This window comes from Scyliorhinus canicula, chromosome 14 (genome assembly GCF_902713615.1).
Source record: "Scyliorhinus canicula chromosome 14, sScyCan1.1, whole genome shotgun sequence".
NCBI classification, from domain to species: Eukaryota; Metazoa; Chordata; class Chondrichthyes; order Carcharhiniformes; family Scyliorhinidae; genus Scyliorhinus; species Scyliorhinus canicula.
The window spans coordinates 87,778,825-87,797,780 of record NC_052159.1 but is presented as its reverse complement, the minus strand read 5'-3'; the positions used below and the strand labels follow the sequence as shown (position 1 = coordinate 87,797,780).

At 45.8% G+C, this 18,956-nt stretch overlaps 2 protein-coding genes across 6 annotated transcripts in view; one reads left to right on the top strand and one right to left on the bottom strand.

Moving 5' to 3' along the window:
* The window catches only part of grm5b (glutamate receptor, metabotropic 5b), a 772,206-nt gene that overhangs the window by 22,314 nt on the left and 730,936 nt on the right, over positions 1-18,956 (top strand). For 2 of the 5 annotated variants that reach the window (XM_038818170.1, XM_038818168.1), the window contains one exon: positions 11,774-12,644. In XM_038818170.1, coding sequence (XP_038674098.1) covers positions 11,966-12,644 — 679 coding nt within the window. In that variant the 5' untranslated portion in view covers positions 11,774-11,965. Of the gene's footprint in view, positions 1-5,543; positions 6,002-10,505; positions 10,651-11,773; positions 12,645-18,956 lie in introns of those variants that run through there. The other 3 variants (XM_038818167.1, XM_038818169.1, XM_038818171.1) reach the window with 3 other exon arrangements.
* Positions 2,036-5,307, bottom strand: LOC119977229 (histidine-rich glycoprotein-like). Its single transcript, XM_038817944.1, has 2 exons — positions 5,229-5,307; positions 2,036-3,261 (listed from the first exon to the last, which is right to left on the bottom strand). Exons 1-2 carry the CDS (start codon positions 5,305-5,307, stop codon positions 2,036-2,038), a joined length of 1,305 nt encoding a protein of 434 aa, XP_038673872.1.

Sequence of the window (18,956 nt, the reverse complement as noted above, 5' to 3'; positions counted from 1 at the left end):
TGTATATTTGATGTGGTGTGGGTTATGAGGAGCTGGTAATTTGTTGTTGGTGATGAAGGGCTGGTGATGAGGAGGTGGTGATGGGGAGTTGGTGATTTGGTGCTGGCGATGAGCTTAAGGTGTTGTGATTGTGGTGATAAGAAGCTGATGATAATGTTCTGGTGATGTGTACTGGAACTGGTGATGTGGGGCTGGTGATGTGGTGCTGGTGATGTGGTGCTGGTGATGTGGTGCTGGTGATGAGGTGCTGGTGATGTGGTGCTGGTGATGAGGTGCTGGTGATGTGGTGCTGGTGATGTGGTGCTGGTGATGTGGTGCTGGTGATGTGGTGCTGGTGATGTGGTGCTGGTGATGTGGTGCTGGTGATGAGGTGCTGGTGATGTGGTGCTGGTGATGAGGTGCTGGTGATGTGGTGCTGGTGATGAGGTGCTGGTGATGTGGTGCTGGTGATGAGGTGCTGGTGATGTGGTGCTGGTGATGTGGTGCTGGTGATGAGGTGCTGGTGATGAGGTGCTGGTGACGTGGTGCTGGTGACGTGGTGCTGGTGTTGAGCTTAAGGTGTTGTGGTGCTGGTGATATGATGCAGGTAATATGGTGCTGATGATGTGGTGCTTGTGATCTGCTGGTGATGTCCACCAATTGGTGAGGTGTTGGTGGTATGGTGCTCGTGGTGAAGAGCTGGTGATGAGGTGCTGGTGATTGGTGCTGGTGATGTTGTGCTGGTGATGATGTGCTGGTGATGTGATGCCGGTGATGGGGTGCTGGTGATGTGGTGCCGGTGATGGGGTGCTGGTGATGAGGGGCTGGTGATGAGGTGCTGGTGATGAAGTGCTGGTGATGAGGTGCTGGTGATGAGGTGGTGTGGTGCTGGTGTTGAGGTGCTGGTGATGTGGTGCTGGTGATGAGATGCTGGTGATTGGTGCTGGTGATGATGTGCTGGTGATGAGGGGCTGGTGATGTGGTGCTGGTGATGAGGTGGTGTGGTGCTGGTGTTGTGGTGTTGGTGATGAGGTGCTGGTGATTGGTGCTGGTGATGAGGTGGTGTGGTGCTGGTGTTGAGGGGCTGGTGATGTGGTGCTGGTGATGTGGTGCTGGTGATGAGGTGGTGTGGTGCTGGTGTTGAGGTGCTGCCGATGCGGTGCTGGTGATGTGATACTGGTGATGAGGTGCTGGTGATATGGTGCTGGTGATATGGTGAACTTAAGATGTTGTGGTTGTGGTGATAAGAAGCTAATGATAAGGTTCTGGTGATATGGTGCAGATAATATGGCACTGATGATGTGGTGCTGGTGATCTGCTGGTGATGTCCACCAGATGGTGAGGTGTTGGTGCTGTGGTGCTGGTGGTGAAGTGTTGGTGATGTGGTGCTGGTGAAGTGGTGCTGGTGATGAGGTGCCAGTGATGCGGCGAAGGTGATGTAGTGCTGTTGATGAGGGGCTGGTGATGTGGTGCTGGTGATGTGGTGGTGTGGTGCTGGTGTTGAGGTGCTGGTGAAGATGTGCTGGTGATTGGTGCTAGTGATCTTGTGCTGGTGATGAGGTGCTGGTGATATGGTGCTGGTGATATGGTGCTGGTGATGAGGTGCTGGTGATGAGCTTAAGGTGTTGTGATTGTGGTGATAAGAAGCTGATGATAATGTTCTGGTGATGTGTACTGGAACTGGTGATGTGGGGCTGGTGATGTGGTGCTGGTGATGTGGTGCTGGTGATGTGGTGCTGGTGATGAGGTGCTGGTGATGTGGTGCTGGTGATGAGGTGCTGGTGATGTGGTGCTGGTGATGTGGTGCTGGTGATGTGGGGCTGGTGATGTGGTGCTGGTGATGTGGTGCTGGTGATGTGGTGCTGGTGATGAGGTGCTGGTGATGTGGTGCTGGTGATGAGGTGCTGGTGATGTGGTGCTGGTGATGAGGTGCTGGTGATGTGGTGCTGGTGATGAGGTGCTGGTGATGTGGTGCTGGTGATGTGGTGCTGGTGATGAGGTGCTGGTGATGAGGTGCTGGTGACGTGGTGCTGGTGACGTGGTGCTGGTGTTGAGCTTAAGGTGTTGTGGTGCTGGTGATATGATGCAGGTAATATGGTGCTGGTGATGTGGTGCTTGTGATCTGCTGGTGATGTCCACCAATTGGTGAGGTGTTGGTGGTATGGTGCTCGTGGTGAAGAGCTGGTGATGAGGTGCTGGTGATTGGTGCTGGTGATGTTGTGCTGGTGATGATGTGCTGGTGATGTGATGCCGGTGATGGGGTGCTGGTGATGTGGTGCCGGTGATGGGGTGCTGGTGATGAGGGGCTGGTGATGAGGTGCTGGTGATGAAGTGCTGGTGATGAGGTGCTGGTGATGAGGTGGTGTGGTGCTGGTGTTGAGGTGCTGGTGATGTGGTGCTGGTGATGAGATGCTGGTGATTGGTGCTGGTGATGATGTGCTGGTGATGAGGGGCTGGTGATGTGGTGCTGGTGATGAGGTGGTGTGGTGCTGGTGTTGTGGTGTTGGTGATGAGGTGCTGGTGATTGGTGCTGGTGATGAGGTGGTGTGGTGCTGGTGTTGAGGGGCTGGTGATGTGGTGCTGGTGATGTGGTGCTGGTGATGAGGTGGTGTGGTGCTGGTGTTGAGGTGCTGCCGATGCGGTGCTGGTGATGTGATACTGGTGATGAGGTGCTGGTGATATGGTGCTGGTGATATGGTGAACTTAAGGTGTTGTGGTTGTGGTGATAAGAAGCTAATGATAAGGTTCTGGTGATATGGTGCAGATAATATGGCACTGATGATGTGGTGCTGGTGATCTGCTGGTGATGTCCACCAGATGGTGAGGTGTTGGTGCTGTGGTGCTGGTGGTGAAGTGTTGGTGATGTGGTGCTGGTGAAGTGGTGCTGGTGATGAGGTGCCAGTGATGCGGCGAAGGTGATGTAGTGCTGTTGATGAGGGGCTGGTGATGTGGTGCTGGTGATGTGGTGGTGTGGTGCTGGTGTTGAGGTGCTGGTGAAGATGTGCTGGTGATTGGTGCTAGTGATCTTGTGCTGGTGATGAGGTGCTGGTGATATGGTGCTGGTGATATGGTGCTGGTGATGAGGTGCTGGTGATATGGTGCTGGTGATATGGTGCTGGTGATATGGTGCTGGTGATGAGGTGCTGGTGATATGGTGCTGGTGATGAGGTGCTGGTGATATGGTGCTGGTGATATGGTGCTGGTGATGAGATGCTGGTGATTGGCGTTGGTGATATGGTGCTGGTGATGAGGTGCTGGTGATATGGTGCTGGTGATTAGGTGCTGGTGATTGGTGTTGATGATTAGGTGTTGGTCATTAGGTGCTGGTGATGAGGTGCGGGTTATGAGGTGTTGGTGATGAGGTGCTGGTGATTGGTACTGGTGATGAGGTGTGGCTGATGAGACACTGGTCATGTGCTCCTCGTGATGAGGTGGTAATGATGTGGTGCGGGTGATGTTGTGCTGGTGATGATGTGCTGGTGATGAGGTGTTGGTGGTGTGGTGCAGGTGATGAGGATCTGGTGATTAGGCACTGCTGATGTGGTGCTGTTTATGTGGAGTTGGTTATGTGGTGTGGCTGACGTATTACTGGTGATGTGGAGCTGGTGATGTCCTGCTGGTGATGAGGTGCTGGTGGTGTGGTGCTGGTGATGAGGTGCTGGTGATGCTGTGTTGCAGATGTGCTGCTTGTGATGTGGTGCTGGTGATTAGGCACTACTGATGTGGTGCTTGTGGTGTGGAGTTGGTTATGTGGTGTGGCTGATGTATTACTGGCGATGTGGTGTGGGTGATGAGGATGCGGTAATTTGTTGTTCGTGATGAGGGGCTGGTGATGAGGGTCTTGTGATGGGGAGCTGGTGATATGGTGCTGCTGATGAGGTGGGGCTGATATGGTGCTGTTGAAGTGTTCCTGGTGATAAGGTGCTGGTGATGAGTAGCTGGTGATGAGGTGTAGGTGATGTGGTGCTGGTGGCGTGGTGCTTGTGATGTGGTGCTGGTAATGAGGAGCTGGTGATGAGTTGCTGGTGATGTGGTGCTGGTGATGAGGTGCTGGTAATGTGGTGCTGGTGATGTTGTGCTGGTAATGTGGTGCTGGTGATGTTGTGCTGGTAATGTGGTGCTGGTGATGTTGTGCTGGTGATGTGCTGCTGGCGATGAGGTGTTGGTGATGAGGTGCGGGTGATGTGGTGCTGCTAATGTGGTGCTGGTGATGTGATGCTGGTGATGAGGTGTTGGTGATGTGGTGCTGATGATGTGGTGGTGGTGGTGAAGTGCTGGTGATCTGCTGGTGATGTCCACCAGATGGTGTGGTGCTGGTGATGTGGTGCTTGTGACGTGGCGCTGGTGATGATGTGCTGGTGGTGTGGTGCTGGTGATGAGGTGCTGGTGGTGTGGTGCTGGTGATTAGGTGTTGGTGGTGTGGTGCTGGTGATGTGGTGCTGGTGATCTGCTGGTGATGTCCACCAGATGGTGTGGTGCTGGTGATGTGGTGCTTGTGACGTGGCGCTGGTGATGATGTGCTGGTGGTGTGGTGCTGGTGATGAGGTGCTGGTGGTGTGGTGCTGGTGATTAGGTGTTGGTGGTGTGGTGCTGGTGATGTGGTGCTGGTGATCTGCTGGTGATGTCCACCAGATGGTGTGGTGCTGGTGATGTGGTGCTTGTGACGTGGCGCTGGTGATGATGTGCTGGTGGTGTGGTGCTGGTGATGAGGTGCTGGTGGTGTGGTGCTGGTGATTAGGTGTTGGTGGTGTGGTGCTGGTGATGTGGTGCTGGTGATGTGGTGCTGGTGATGAGGTGCTGGTGATGTGGTGCTGGTGGTGGTGGTGAAGTGCTGGTGATGTGCTGGTGTTGTGGTGGTGGTGGTGAAGTGCTGGTGATCTGCTGGTGATGTCCACCAGATGGTGAGGTGCTGGTGGTGTGGTGCTGAAGTGCTGTTGATGAGGTGCTGGCAATGTACTGGTGGTGTGGTCCTGGGTTTGTGTTCCTGATGATGTATTGGTGGTGTGGTACACGCAATGTACTGGTGATGTGGTGCTGGTGATACACTGCTGATGTGGTGTTGGCGGCTTTGTTGTGGCGGTTGTCAGAGGTTTTTCATTATTGTAGTTCATCAACAGTTATAAATGGGTATTATTTGGAAGCTCACTGGCAATATTCCTATTTTGCGTTCAGCATTGAGCTGAGCGGACGGTCAGTTGGAGTGACTCGGTGCGTTACATCTTTAAGCTGTCCTTTACCCTTTAAGTTACCTTCGTCAGATGCTGAAATGTACATCCCCGTCAGTAGATGGCGCCCAAAGTTTAACATTGGCGCAGTTCTCAACTCCATTGCAACAGGATTTAATTTCACATCAATTTTCATAATAAAAGAACAAAATAAACGCATTTATTCTTTTGTTGACTTATTCAAATCGTGTCTTTTCATCTACATCGAAACGGAAATCTAATTAAATCAGAAGTTGTTTTCCATGCATGCATAATGCCAATCTCAGTAGATAAATGGCAAACGTTTGGATGTTTTTCTTTGAAGGCACTCGTTAAATTCAGAGTGGTTCGGTTCCTTGACGCATCCTGCAAATTTCCCCAACCCTAATCAGAGGTAGGGGTGCGCGGCACGGGGAGGGAACACACATTTTAACCCCTGTCTTAAATGGCATTGAGAGCACACTCGATTGCTGAGATGATGTTCAGGGACAAGGTGGGGGACAGTTAAACGGCAGCTTGACACGGCGGTGACTCGGTCTGGTCGGCTTTGAGTCTCCTCTGCTCCAGAAGGTACGTGTCTGCAAAAACTGAGCGTCCTCTCCAAACCCCACTCTGAATGTCAACTGCCTCTGAGATCAGTCACGCCGACAGGCAGCTCCTGGGATTATTTTTTCACCAAGTGCCGCCAGATAACACGGAGAGAGCTGGGCGCAAACCGCGGGCAAAGCCACCGCCAGAATGTATTCACCTCCCCTTCCTGACCGGGACCGCTACAGATAGACATTCAGAGATGCCAGCACAGGACGCAGAGTCTTTGGGTAAATATAAATTGCAGTTTATTTTACACTGAGAACTCCTCGTGTATGAGAGATCGCACTTACGTGGGGAAATATCAAATTGTGTGTTTGATTAAACTAAAGTGCTTTATCTGGTGCAACTGATGTTTTTTAATTTGAGGAGAAATGATGGGAGATGGAATTCAGTTATCCCCTTCCCATCCCCTGCTCAGCCTTCCACTTTCAGCAGCTCCCGGGAGCCATCTGCCCCCCACTCCCAGCCCCCTTTCATCTCACTTCAGTTTGTACCAATGTTGCATCTCCAACTCCCAGTATTTTACAACTCATTGGAAGAAAACCGACATTTCCAGGCAGATTATTTGTCTAGAAATGAGCAACCGAAGTGTTATGTGTATGGGGGGATATGTATGTGGGGTGATGGGGTTGTATATGTATATGAGGATTGGGGGGGGGGGGATGAATGTGTATGTATATGGGGTGTGTGGGGAGATATGTATGTGGGGATGGGGGTATGTATGCGGGGATATATCTGTATATGGGGATGAGGATGTGTATGTATCTGGGGGAATGTGTATGTATATGGGGATGGGGGTATGTATGTGGGGATGGGGGATGTATATGCATATGGGGATGGGGGATGTGTATGTATATGGGGTGTGTGGGTGTATATGTATGTGGTGATGATGGGGGGATGTATATGTATATAGGGATGGGGGATGTGTATGTATATGGGGATGGGGTATGTATGTAGGGATGTGGGGATGTATATGTAGATGGGGATGAGGATGTGTATGTATATGGGGATGGGGATGTGTATGTCTGTGGGGATGGGGATGTATATGTATATGGGGATATGTATGTATATGGGAATGGGGTATGTATGTGGGGATGGGGGATGTATATGTATATGGGGATGGGGATATGTATGCATATGGGGATGGGGGTATATGTATGTGGACATGATGGGTGTGTGTTTGTATATGGGGATGGGGTATGTATGTGGGAATGGGGGTGTATATGGGGATATGTATGCATATGGGGATGGGGGTATGTAGGTGGGGATGGGGATGTATATGTATATGGGGATGTGTATATATGGGGTGGGGTGTAGATGTATGTGGACATGATGGGTGTGTGTTTGTATATGGGGATGGGGGTGTATATGTATGTGGGGATTATGGGGCGGATGTGTATATATATATATGGGGATGGGGGTGTGTATGTACATGGGAATGTGTATGTATATGGGGATGACGGGGGGATGTGTATGTATGTGGGGATCATGGGCGTATGTGTATGTATATGGGGATAATGGGGGATGTGTAGGGGTGGGGAAATGTGTATGTGTATGGGGATGATGGGGGGATGTGTATCTATGTAGGGTTGGGGATGTTATATATATGGAGATGGAGGGGTGTTTGTATATGCGGATGGGGGTGCATGTGTGTATGTATGTGGGGATGATGAGGGGTGTGTTTATGTATATGGTGATGGGGGTGTATATGTATGTGGGGATGATGGGGGTGTGTTTATGTATATGGTGATGGGGGTGTATATGTATGTGGGGATGATGGGGGAATGTGTATGTATGTGGGGATGATGGGGGAATGTGTATGTATATGGTGATGATGGGTGTGTGTATGTTAGTATGTGGGGATGATGAGAGTGTATGTATGGGGAGTGGGATGTATATGTATGTGGAGATGATGGGGAGATGTGTATGTATGTGGGGGTGGGGGAATGTGTATGTATATGGGGATGGGGGGTGTAGATGGATGTGGGGATGGGGGGATATGGATGTATGTGGGGCTTAGGGGAATGTGAATGAATAAATGGGTGATGGGGGTGTCTGTATGTGGGGATGATGGGTGTGTGTGTATACGTATATCGGGATTGGGGGATGGGATGTGTATGTATGTGAGGAGGTAGTAGGGGTGTATATGTATATGGCGGTGTGGGGAATGTGTATGTATGTGGTGGTGGGGGGCATGTGTATGTATGTGGCGGTGGGGTCATGTGTATGTATGTGGCGGTGGGGGGTGTTTATATATGTGGCATTGGGGGTGATGTCTATGTATGTGGGAGTGGGAGGAATATGTATATGGGGACGGAGGGGGCATTTGGATGTATATGGGGATTGGGGGTGTGTATATGTTGTGGTGGTATGGTAGTGTGTATGTATGTGGTGGTGGGGGCTGTGTATGTATATGAGGATAGAGGGGTGATGTGTATATTGTTGGAGATGGAAGGGGGTGTATATGTATGTGGGCATGGGGGTAATGTTTATGTATGTGGGGATGTGTATATATATGGGGATAATGGTGGGATGTGTATGTATGTGTGGATGTGTATGTATGTGGGGATGGGGGATGTGTATGTATATGGGGATGATGGGCGATATGTATGTATGTGGGGATGGGGGGTATGCATATATGGGGATGATGGGGGAATGTGTATGTACATGGGAAGGTTGGGGGATGTGCTTGTATGTGGGGATGGGGATGTGTATGTATGTGGGGATGGGGGATGTGCATGCATGTGAGGATCTGTATATATGTGGGGATGTGTATGTATGTGGGGATGGAGGATATGTATGTATGTGGGGATGGGGATGTATATGTATGTGGGGATGGGTGCTGTGTATGTGTATGGGGATGATGGGAGATGTGTATGTCTGTGGGGATGATGAGGGTGATGTCTAGGTATGTGGGGATGTTGGGGGGATGCGTATGTGTTGGGAATGATCGGGTGGGTGTATGTGGGGATGATGGGGGTATGTCTGTGGGGATGATGAGGGTTGTATGTCTGTGGGATAGGGGATGTATATGTATGTGGGAGTGATGGGGGTGGTGTCTGTGTGTGGCAATGATGGGGGGTGGCGTATGTCTGTCTGTGGGGATGATGGGTGTGGTGTATGTCTGTGTGGATGATGGGGAGTGGTGTACGTCTATGGGGGTGATGCGGGAGTGGTGTATGTATGTGGGGATGATGGGTGGTGGTGTATGTATGTGGGGATGATAGAGAGTGATGTGTCTATGTGGCAATGATGGGGGGTGTATGTCTGTCGGGATAATGGGGTGGTGTGTATGTGTGTATGGATGTGAGGATGATGGGGGTACATGTATGTGGGGATGATGGGGGGTGTATGTGGGGATAATGGGGTGGGTGTATGTTGTGAGGATGATGGGGGGGTGTATGTGGAGATAATGGGTGGTGTATGGATATGGGGATGATGGGGGGGGGGTGTATGTGTGTGTGGATGATGGGGGGGGTGTATATGTGTGTGGATGATGGGGAAGTGTATGTGTGTGTGGATGATGGGGGTGTATGTGTGTGGATGATGGGGGTGTATGTGTGTGTGGATGATGGGGAGGTGTATGTGTGTGTGGATGATGGGGGGTGTGTATATGTGTGTGGATGATGGGGGGTGTATGTGTGTGGATGATGGGGGGTGTATGTGTGTGCGGATAATGGGGAGGCGTATGTGTGTGTGGATGATGGGGGGGTGTATATGTGTGTGGATGATGGGGGTGTGTATGTGTGTGTGGATGATGGGGGACTGTATGTATGTGGGGATGATCAGGGATGGTGTATATGTGTGTGGATGATGGGGAGGTGTATGTGTGTGTGGATGATGGGGGGGTGTATGTATGTGGGGATGATGGGGAGGTGTATGTGTGCGTGGATGATGGGGGTGGTGTATGTATGTGGGGATGATGGGGAGGTGTATGTGTGTGTGGATGATGGGGGGTGTATGTGAGTATGTATGTGAGTGTGGATGATGGGGGTGGTGTATGTATGTGGGGATGATGGGGGTGGTGTATGTATGTGGGGATGATGGGGGTGGTGTATGTATGTGGGGATGATGGGGGTGGTGTATGTATGTGGGGATGATGGGGGTGGTGCATGTATGTGGGGATGATGGGGGTGATGTATGTATGTGGGGATGATGGGGTGGTGTATGTATGTGGGGATGATGGGGGTGGTGTATGTATGTGGGGATGATGGGGTGGTGTGTGTATGTGGGGATGATGGGGGTGGTGTATGTATGTGGGGATGATGGGGGTGATGTATGTATGTGGGGATGATGGGGGTGGTGTATTTATGTGGGGATGATGGGGGTGGTGTATGTATGTGGGGATGATGGGGGTGGTGTATGTATGTGGGGATGATGGGGGTGGTGTGTGTATGTGGGGATGATGGGGGTGGTGTATGTATGTGGGGATGATGGGGGTGGTGTATGTATGTGGGGGTGGGGGAATGCAGCTCCTCTTTTTAATCAAATGACAAAGGGAGCAGTCGTTCTGGGCTTGCACTAGGAAGATTGGGGAGGGAGGGGGGGAGGGTTGGTTGAGCACACACGGCGGGCACGCTGGCTATTCAGGTATTCATGTGAAAGACAAGCTGTGAGAGGGACCCCCACACACCTTCAGGCATTAGCGTGTGTTGGTGTCACAATGTCTTTGTACAGGAACAGCACAATGTCTTCAGAGACTGCGAGTGCAATTGCAAGCACCGGGGCCTCACTATAGTGGGTCAAATGGAATGATGGATAAAAGACGAGCGCTGTTCTCTAATGCAATGAAGGGGCCGTGGATCACTGGGGCAATCTGTCCTCACCCCTTGAGGCGATGCAAGGAGTGTAAAGAGCCACTGAGACCATGAGAATGGTACAGTACTGACACTCCTTCACCAGTACAGTGTATCTTGCCTCTCTCGGTAGCCTTGTACTGGGATTAAAATTTATGCGATGCTTCCAACGAAATGAAGACGTTATGTACAATAAATGATTGGTGCGAATATGTTAATTTATGATTCATTATGCTTTCGAATCTAACATTTGAGTCAAGTCAAAGCATGTTTTTAACGAACAGAATCTATTTTGGAGAGGATGCTGGTACATGCAAGATGACCCTGGTTGCAATGAATACTGGATTTAACCAAAGCATTGGTCAAATATAATGTGATCAGAATGGCAAGAAATAAATCGCAGTAGGTAATGTGGATCTGACGCGGTCCATCGAGCAGGATTTGGTGTGAAAGCAGAATAGATCCGAACAGTTGTGCTCCGTGTAAATTGTCTGCGCCCAGAGCTAAACTTATATATCAGCTTCTTAAACAACCGCAGATTGTTTTTATTTACCGCAGTCAATGTCTATTTATAGGAATCAAAGACAACGAAATGTAAAGATTCACAAAATGATATTAATAAAGATTCACAAAATGATATTAACCAAAGGTTGCAACAACTCAAAGGAGATGTGTGATAATGAAGTTTATTGACGGCATTGCAATGTTGTTCTTGCGATCAGGTAGTGGGTTGATGAAGATTTGACCATCCTTTTAGCTTTTTAATGGAACTATGATCTGACTCACAGGCGGATATAACCACCCCACAAATAAACAGAAGAAATAACGGTTCAGATTTGGAGTGATTTCCTTGACAGGTTGCTCCATGCGACACGGCAGAACAATTCTATTCACGTCGTTTGATCTGCCCAATGAGACACATGTGGTAAAGAAGAGTTCTGAATGTAGATGGATTGTCATTGTACACATTTGTAATGGTGAACAATGTCGATTAATTTGATATAATCGTCCTGCGGTGGACTCATAGCTTTAACCGCCTGAATTATTTTCAATACTCGATGGTCCTTGGGCATAGTGGGGTAAACATTCAGAATTCTTCCTCAGGCAGTGTGGCTGTTTGGGATTCTGAAACAGGGTTAGGGCCTAATGACAGTCAATTGTCAGTGATGATATTTTGAATGTTTTTTTTTTTCTCACTAATAGGCTTCGAGATCGTGATATCCCGGGAACATCTCAACAGATGATGACCTGTGCTCGAGAAAGATGAAGCTTGGAAATTCTTGATTTATCCATATTGTTCATTGGTTAACATCGTCTCTCACCTGCTTTTAGATCCACATAGTTTCAACCTCCCATCGCAATGTTTTCCTGAACTTCAAGAACACTTGTAATAAGATGGTGTTGCTACCGTGGCTGATGGTCATATGGACAGTGGGAGATGTTTTCAGGAACTTCCAGTTCGGCGCTTCTGCCCAGTCGGGTGAGCGGAGGGTGGTTGCCCACCAGCACGGGGACATCATCATCGGGGCGTTGTTCTCGGTCCACCACCAGCCGCCTGCGGACAAGGTCCACGAGAGGAAATGCGGCGCCATACGGGAGCAATATGGCATTCAGAGGGTGGAAGCCATGCTCCACACTCTGGAGCGCATCAACTCAGACCAAATGTTGTTGCCAAACATAACGTTAGGATGTGAAATCAGGGACTCTTGCTGGCATTCCGCTGTGGCACTCGAGCAAAGCATCGAGTTCATAAGAGACTCGCTGATCTCTAACGAGGAGGAGGAAGGAATAGTGCGCTGTGTTGATGGAACTACCGTGCCGTTCCGAGTCAAGAAACCAATCGTTGGAGTTATCGGGCCTGGTTCCAGCTCTGTGGCCATCCAAGTGCAGAACCTGCTGCAACTCTTCAACATACCTCAGATTGCATACTCCGCCACAAGCATGGACTTAAGTGATAAAACTCTCTTTAAATATTTTGTCAGGGTGGTGTCATCTGATGCTCGTCAAGCCCGTGCCATGGTCGATATTGTAAAGAGATACAACTGGACCTACATCTCCGCTATACACACAGAAGGTATTTTGCTATTTGTTTTTCCCTAAATGATTTGTTAATCTGCTTTGAGTATGTCAATGACTAAGTAGGCTTGAATTATCCATTAGGCCCTTTCATTGCTGGCAAAGGGTTAGCCCAACATCTGCCTGCTCAATAATCCCCAATGTGCAAGCTAAAGTATGCAAAGTCGCGTTTTGGTTTATTTTGTATCTTTGGCCTGTTCGTTCAGTTTATCCCAACGGAAATCGTTTCTCGTATTGAAAATCTAACCAGTTATTGTTTGTGCCCACGCTTTTAATACTTTGGCAGAAAATATTTAGAACTGTTGAAGATATGTATTCCTCTGTAATGTTTGCTCAGAGCATTTCGGTTTCTCGAACTCAGTGCATTATTGTGACCTGCAAGAAATGCGTTTGAAAATTAGTTTGAGTTTAAACCAGATGTTCAGATTACTTTGGGTGGTTTTGAGAATGACAAGAACTGTATCTGTTATTGTGCTGAGATATTGTTGCAGTAGATTCTCGTTTGTAACAGATCAGTGCGAGCAGTAAGATGGTAGAAATATTTGGAAGTGAACATGCAAATATAAAGGCTCAGGCCTCTATAATGATGGCCAAGTTCAGTAATAATGTTGTGTTACGGATATCCTACAACCAGTGTATAATGATTTAAGGGTTAAGATGGTTTGATACGTTTGAAAGAACTGATTTAATACTGCAGGATTCCCGCAAAATGAGAAGCAAGGTTAAATCAGGAAGGACTGATTAGAAAATTCCAAACTTTAAGTTTTAGCATTTGAAACAGGAGGGGATTATTGTTGTGAACCATGTTTAGTTGAATCCCCAACTCTCAACCAGAATGCAGCTGAGTGCCAAATACATTGTATTGGATACATTGACTATAAAGCAAACCACTTTACAGTCAAATTGAATTTATTGCAATCAAATGTACTTTATTACGAGCTTCACAAGGCAACAAAACAAAGTTGTACAGACTGACATTGATGAAATAGAGAAATAAACAAGTTTGAATTCTGTTATATTAAGTAGCCAAATTTTAAACTGTTATATCCCTCAAATCAATTGGAAAAAAGTAATCCACCAAAAGCCACTTGATGACAATAAATTGCTGCATTTAGTGCATCTTCAGATTGTGAGTCGCTCCAAAATGAGTTGTCTACTTTGCACAAGGATTGTGATCCTGAAATAAAAACAACAAATGTTGGAGACACTTTAGCAATCCAGGTACAGCATCTGTGGAAAGAAGCAACAAGATAACATTTTAGGCCTGTCCTTTCATCAGAGCTGATTATAGTTCTGAGCCTGGAGGACAACTTTAAAGAAACATTTTTGTTTTTAAATCACTTCATGTGCAGGTTAAGAATGTTGAGTTTGACAAGGCAAAGCATTTAACAAGGCAAGATTGGTGTGCATAGCTGCATCTGATGATGGAGAGTTTTTTTTCCTTTGTAACAGCAATACTGTATTCTATTCACTTCCATGGTAGACAAATAGGAAAATGTTTAGCAGACTTTCACTGCATGAGTTATGTATAAGCAATATATTGATATACAGAATGAAATACTATCATTACTTAAATTCATATTGCCTCAGGGCGAAGTTAGTCATTGTGACATTCACAGATTTTGACAATTTTTATGCCTGTGCCTATTTGGAAGGTAATTACAGATGTTAGTTTGATTGATTGTTAAGAAGTGCACGGGTGGCCTATAACATAACGGGCATAGCACCCCGTTCAGAAGGTTTTTCTTCCCTGGTAAGATTCAGTTCTGATAATCCAATGACTATTTTGGTAACACATGATGGAACTTTGATCAGACAAGCCCAGTGGTTGGAGACATTAACTTTGAGATATCTAACAAATTTGTATGACAGTCTTCCATCAACGATCTAAGCTAAGGTGTTAATCAATTTAAAACCGATGTTAAAATAGCAGACAGGAAAGTGCCATAAAGGTCGCAGCAAACTTTCTATGCCAGATTTCCAAGCACTACCCTTCTAATTAAATACTTCATTAAAGGGAGATGGGTAGGGAATTTGAACTGAGGACTAAACTTAATGCAAAACATTTTGGCTGGAAGCAAATTTGAAGTTATATAAGCAAATGATAATACCTCTGAGTTTCTGGAATTTTCAAGGGGATAGTAGAATGCATACATTTTCCTTGTTGTGATCTTGGTTGAGACCAGTAACATATTTATTTATTGATTTCTTTTTAGAATCCAAAAATCCAAGTAGTTATGAAATGAAGGAAGCCACAAAGTTTAAATTAAAAATATTTTAATGCACAAAAAGTAAAGAACATGAATACTAGTAACTACACTGTATTGTAAAAAGTCAGTTATATTAGAGATATTAAAACTACATTGGGCAAAGTGACTTATTTTCTAGAAAGAACTTCTTAACGCAAATTTCCTGCTTTACCCATTTGATCTACAACCCTAAACCCAGCCAGATATTTCATCCTAAATTGGAAGACTGATCACTTGGTTTGAGTACAGCTTCAACGTGAGTGCTGAGATTTGTAGGGCCTTCCATTTACTTCTGCCAAGGTTGTCCCTTCAAGTTTCCGCTAATAGTTGTAGACTCCACATTCAACACAGGTGTCACTAGCATCTTAAGCATAGCCATTTCAGGTCAGAACTCTCCTTGCTCTAATATTCTTTCTTGTATCTAAAACTCTCTCTCTCTTTTGAACATGGTTCAACTTACTGTTAAAAATGCTTCAATTAACAAGAGTTTTAAAACCTTTTAGCCAGTACACAGTATTTCAAATGAACTCTGCTTGAAAAAGATGTTTATTGCTCTGCAGTCAGATTGTTCTAAACATAAGAAAACCCCACTTGAAACAGAACCATTCCCACAATTTGCTCACCCCTTAATTAACTGGTTGACCCTTTTTCTGTATTATCTCCGAGGCACCTTGATCATAATAATTTATTGGAAACCAGGCGCTTAATCAGAAATCAACTCTGAGAGAAACCTAAACCTTAAAGGGACCATCAGCCAGCATAAAAAATAGAATTTTTCTCTCAAAAGCATGTGGGCCATCATGCTGCAGTTCCCTAGTTTTCAAGTCCACACATCATATCTGAACAGCTTGTGTCAGTCCTCCAAAACTGTTCTGAATAGCTTGGAGGTGCTTTAAAATTGAAATTAGTCCAACAGATTCCTTCTATCAGTGTTATCGTTCTATCAGTAGCCTGGTAATCCAATAGTTATAGCATTTACATTATAACTGCAAGTTGTAGATTTCAGCAATGCGGTTGACTGTTAACTGTCCTCTGAAATGTTCAGTTCAATGACAATTAGAGATGGGCAACAAATGCCGGCTTTGCCAGCGATGCCCACATCACATGAAAGAATGAAGCAAACAATTACAATGTCAAAGTATGTGCATATTAATTTGTTAGTTCTCACTCAAGTCACTACAAAATCACACATTGTTTCCCTAATGCATGTGACCTATTGAGTTAATTTCATAAATGTGCCTGATAAATCCAATAGTTCATTTCTAACTCATAAACTGGACCACTTTCCGCTCACTTTGCTCTGACTCTTAAATTTAATTTTGTATATGACATTCACAGAGTGGTTTGAGTATTGATACTGTCTGATTCACAACCTTAAAGCAGATTGTTGGTAATCATAGCCATCAATAAATTATGTTTGTCTTTTGGAAAATTTTTAAAAAGGAATTCAAAATGTATGGAGGGAAGGAGAGGATATTCAATGCAATGCAGATGTAAGGCAGATGGTGACATTTGAATTCAATAAAAAGCTGAGATTAAAAGTCTTAACGATGACCATGAAACCATCTGGTTCACTAATGTCCTTTAGGGTCTGTCATCCTTACCTGGTCTGGCCTGCATGTGACAATATGGTTGACTCTTAAATCCCCTCAGGCATGGGCAATAGATGCTGGCCCAGCTAGTGATGCCCACGTTGCTTGAACGAATGAAAAAAACGCAAATGTGGAGTGATTCATTTTGGTAAGAAAAACAAGGAGAGACAATGTTAAATAAAGGGTGTAACTCTAAATGGGATGCATGAGAAGAACCTGGGTGTATTTATGCATAAATCATTGAAAACGGCAGGACAGATGGAAAGTGCAGTTAATAAAACATAGAATTCTGGGCTTTATTAATAGGGGCATAGAGTACCAGAGCAAGGAGGTTGTGTTGAACTTGTGTAAGACACTATTTAAATCTCAGCTGAAACATTGAATCCAGTTCTCGCTATTGCACTTTAGGAAGGATGTGAAGGCATTAGAAAGGGTGCAGAAAAGATGAATGAGAATGGTTCCAGGGGTGAGGGACTTCAGTTATGAAGATAAATTGGAGAAGTTAGGAATGTTTTCCTTGGAGAAAAGAAGGTGGAGAGGAGATTTGATAGAGGCATTCAAAACCATGAGGGGTCTGAACAAAGGCAAAAGAGAGAAATTGTTCCCACTTGTGAAAGGATTGACAACAAGAGCGCACGGATTTAAAGTAACTAGTAAAAGAAACAAAAGCGATACAAGGACAATTTTTTTAACATAGCAAGTAGTTAAGATTTGGAGTGCACTGCCTGAGAGTGTGGTGGAGGCAGGTTCAGCTGAAGCATTCAAAAGGCAATTCGACTGTTATCTGAAAAGAGAGAATGTTCAGGGTTACAGAGAGGAGGTGAGAGTATGGCAGTAGGTGAGTTGCTCATTCGGAGAGCTGGTGCAGACACGGTAGGTCAAATGGCCATAACAACTCTGTGATACAACTTTGTAATTCTATGTACACACCTTTATATATATTTAGGAAATGCAACAGTGTTGACTTTCTTTCACGATATTTCTGGTAAAGCTGTGGAAGATGCAGGTGGTGTTAGAAAGTGAGCTTCAGGTCGATCAACTGCACCTCAAAGAAAAGTTAATTTAACACCAATGATTCTAAGAATTTGATGAGCAGAATTATTCAATGCTCCCGAGTTCCACATGGACTGCTGCAGTATAATATAATAATAATCGTTTATTGTCAGAAGTAGGCTTCAATGAAGTTACTGTAAAAAGCCCCAAGATCAAACTCATTCTCCGAGTTTGGACCAGCTGTTTCTGTCCCTCGGTCTCCTGACATCATCCTGATGAGCAACAATTCTCAGTGGGCTAATTTCTTTCCAACATTTGAATATTTCTGCCTTTCGATTCCGCCCCTTGCGGCTTGACACCAGTGAGTCACAAGCACATATCTGACTGTCTGTACTGAGAGCCAGCGCTGGAAATACTGCACATGTTTGCCAAACTCAGATGCATGATTTTGCAGGAGACAATGACCATCTGGAGCATTAAATTCAATTTAACTCAATGACCATTGAATTTGTGGCCAATGTTCATAAACCCCTGTCACACAAAGTACTCAAACCAAGCTAGAGTTGCTAACAATTTTTGGTACAGTTTCCTAGGTTGCTATGACTCATTTTTCCAATGTTACATGGAGCTAGTTTGACTATCCGCAACTTCTGGTTACCCCTGCTGATGTTGTTGTGTCTGCCCACATGTTAGAGTGGTACGTAGGTGAAATAGAGATGAAGGTAACAAGTTGCCTCATTTGAGTTGCACCAGTACAGCCTTCAGTCTAGGGTTAAGAAGCAGAGATTGGCTCTGTTCCTTGAATGGACCATTTTATTAACATATTAGTTACAGGAGTGGTTGGGAAATATATGTACTTTAGGGTGAAGCTTCTTACAATGATTGAATTGGTAATAAGAATTGCTGAATATATATGGATTTTCAATGCAAAGAATTAGGAGGCAGTCCCTGAACAGAATTGATTGAATTTGATCTCAGTCTCTAGTAATGTCTGTTCTCTCTGAACTGACACTTGTCTGGTTAAATCTTAACCTAACAGACTACAAAATTCTGTATTTGTGAAGTGAAAATACAAAAGTAATCAGTATCAATGCCAGTAGAGTCCTTTGATAAGGTTGTTTCATTTGTCATAGCTGCTGAAAGGAAGTATATTTTTAGGTTCCCTCACCAATGGAAAGCATATATAAATTAGCCCATTTATAACATACTTTTCGACTGCCTTCTAATGTCAGCCTTGTAAAGGTTACTAATGCACTTAGAAATGTCAAGCTCTGCATGTCTTTAGGGGACATTGTCTATGAAACTTAATTTAAATTAAACCTGTGCCACTTTGCAAAGCTGTTAATTAGCATATTTACAGTGTCTGCTGCGGATACAACAGACACACACAATTGAAGGTTTGGTGTGGATGGAAAATGGCTCTGCTGGTTGATGTAGATGGGAGAGAACAGAATAACACTGACACTTTTGGAGGAG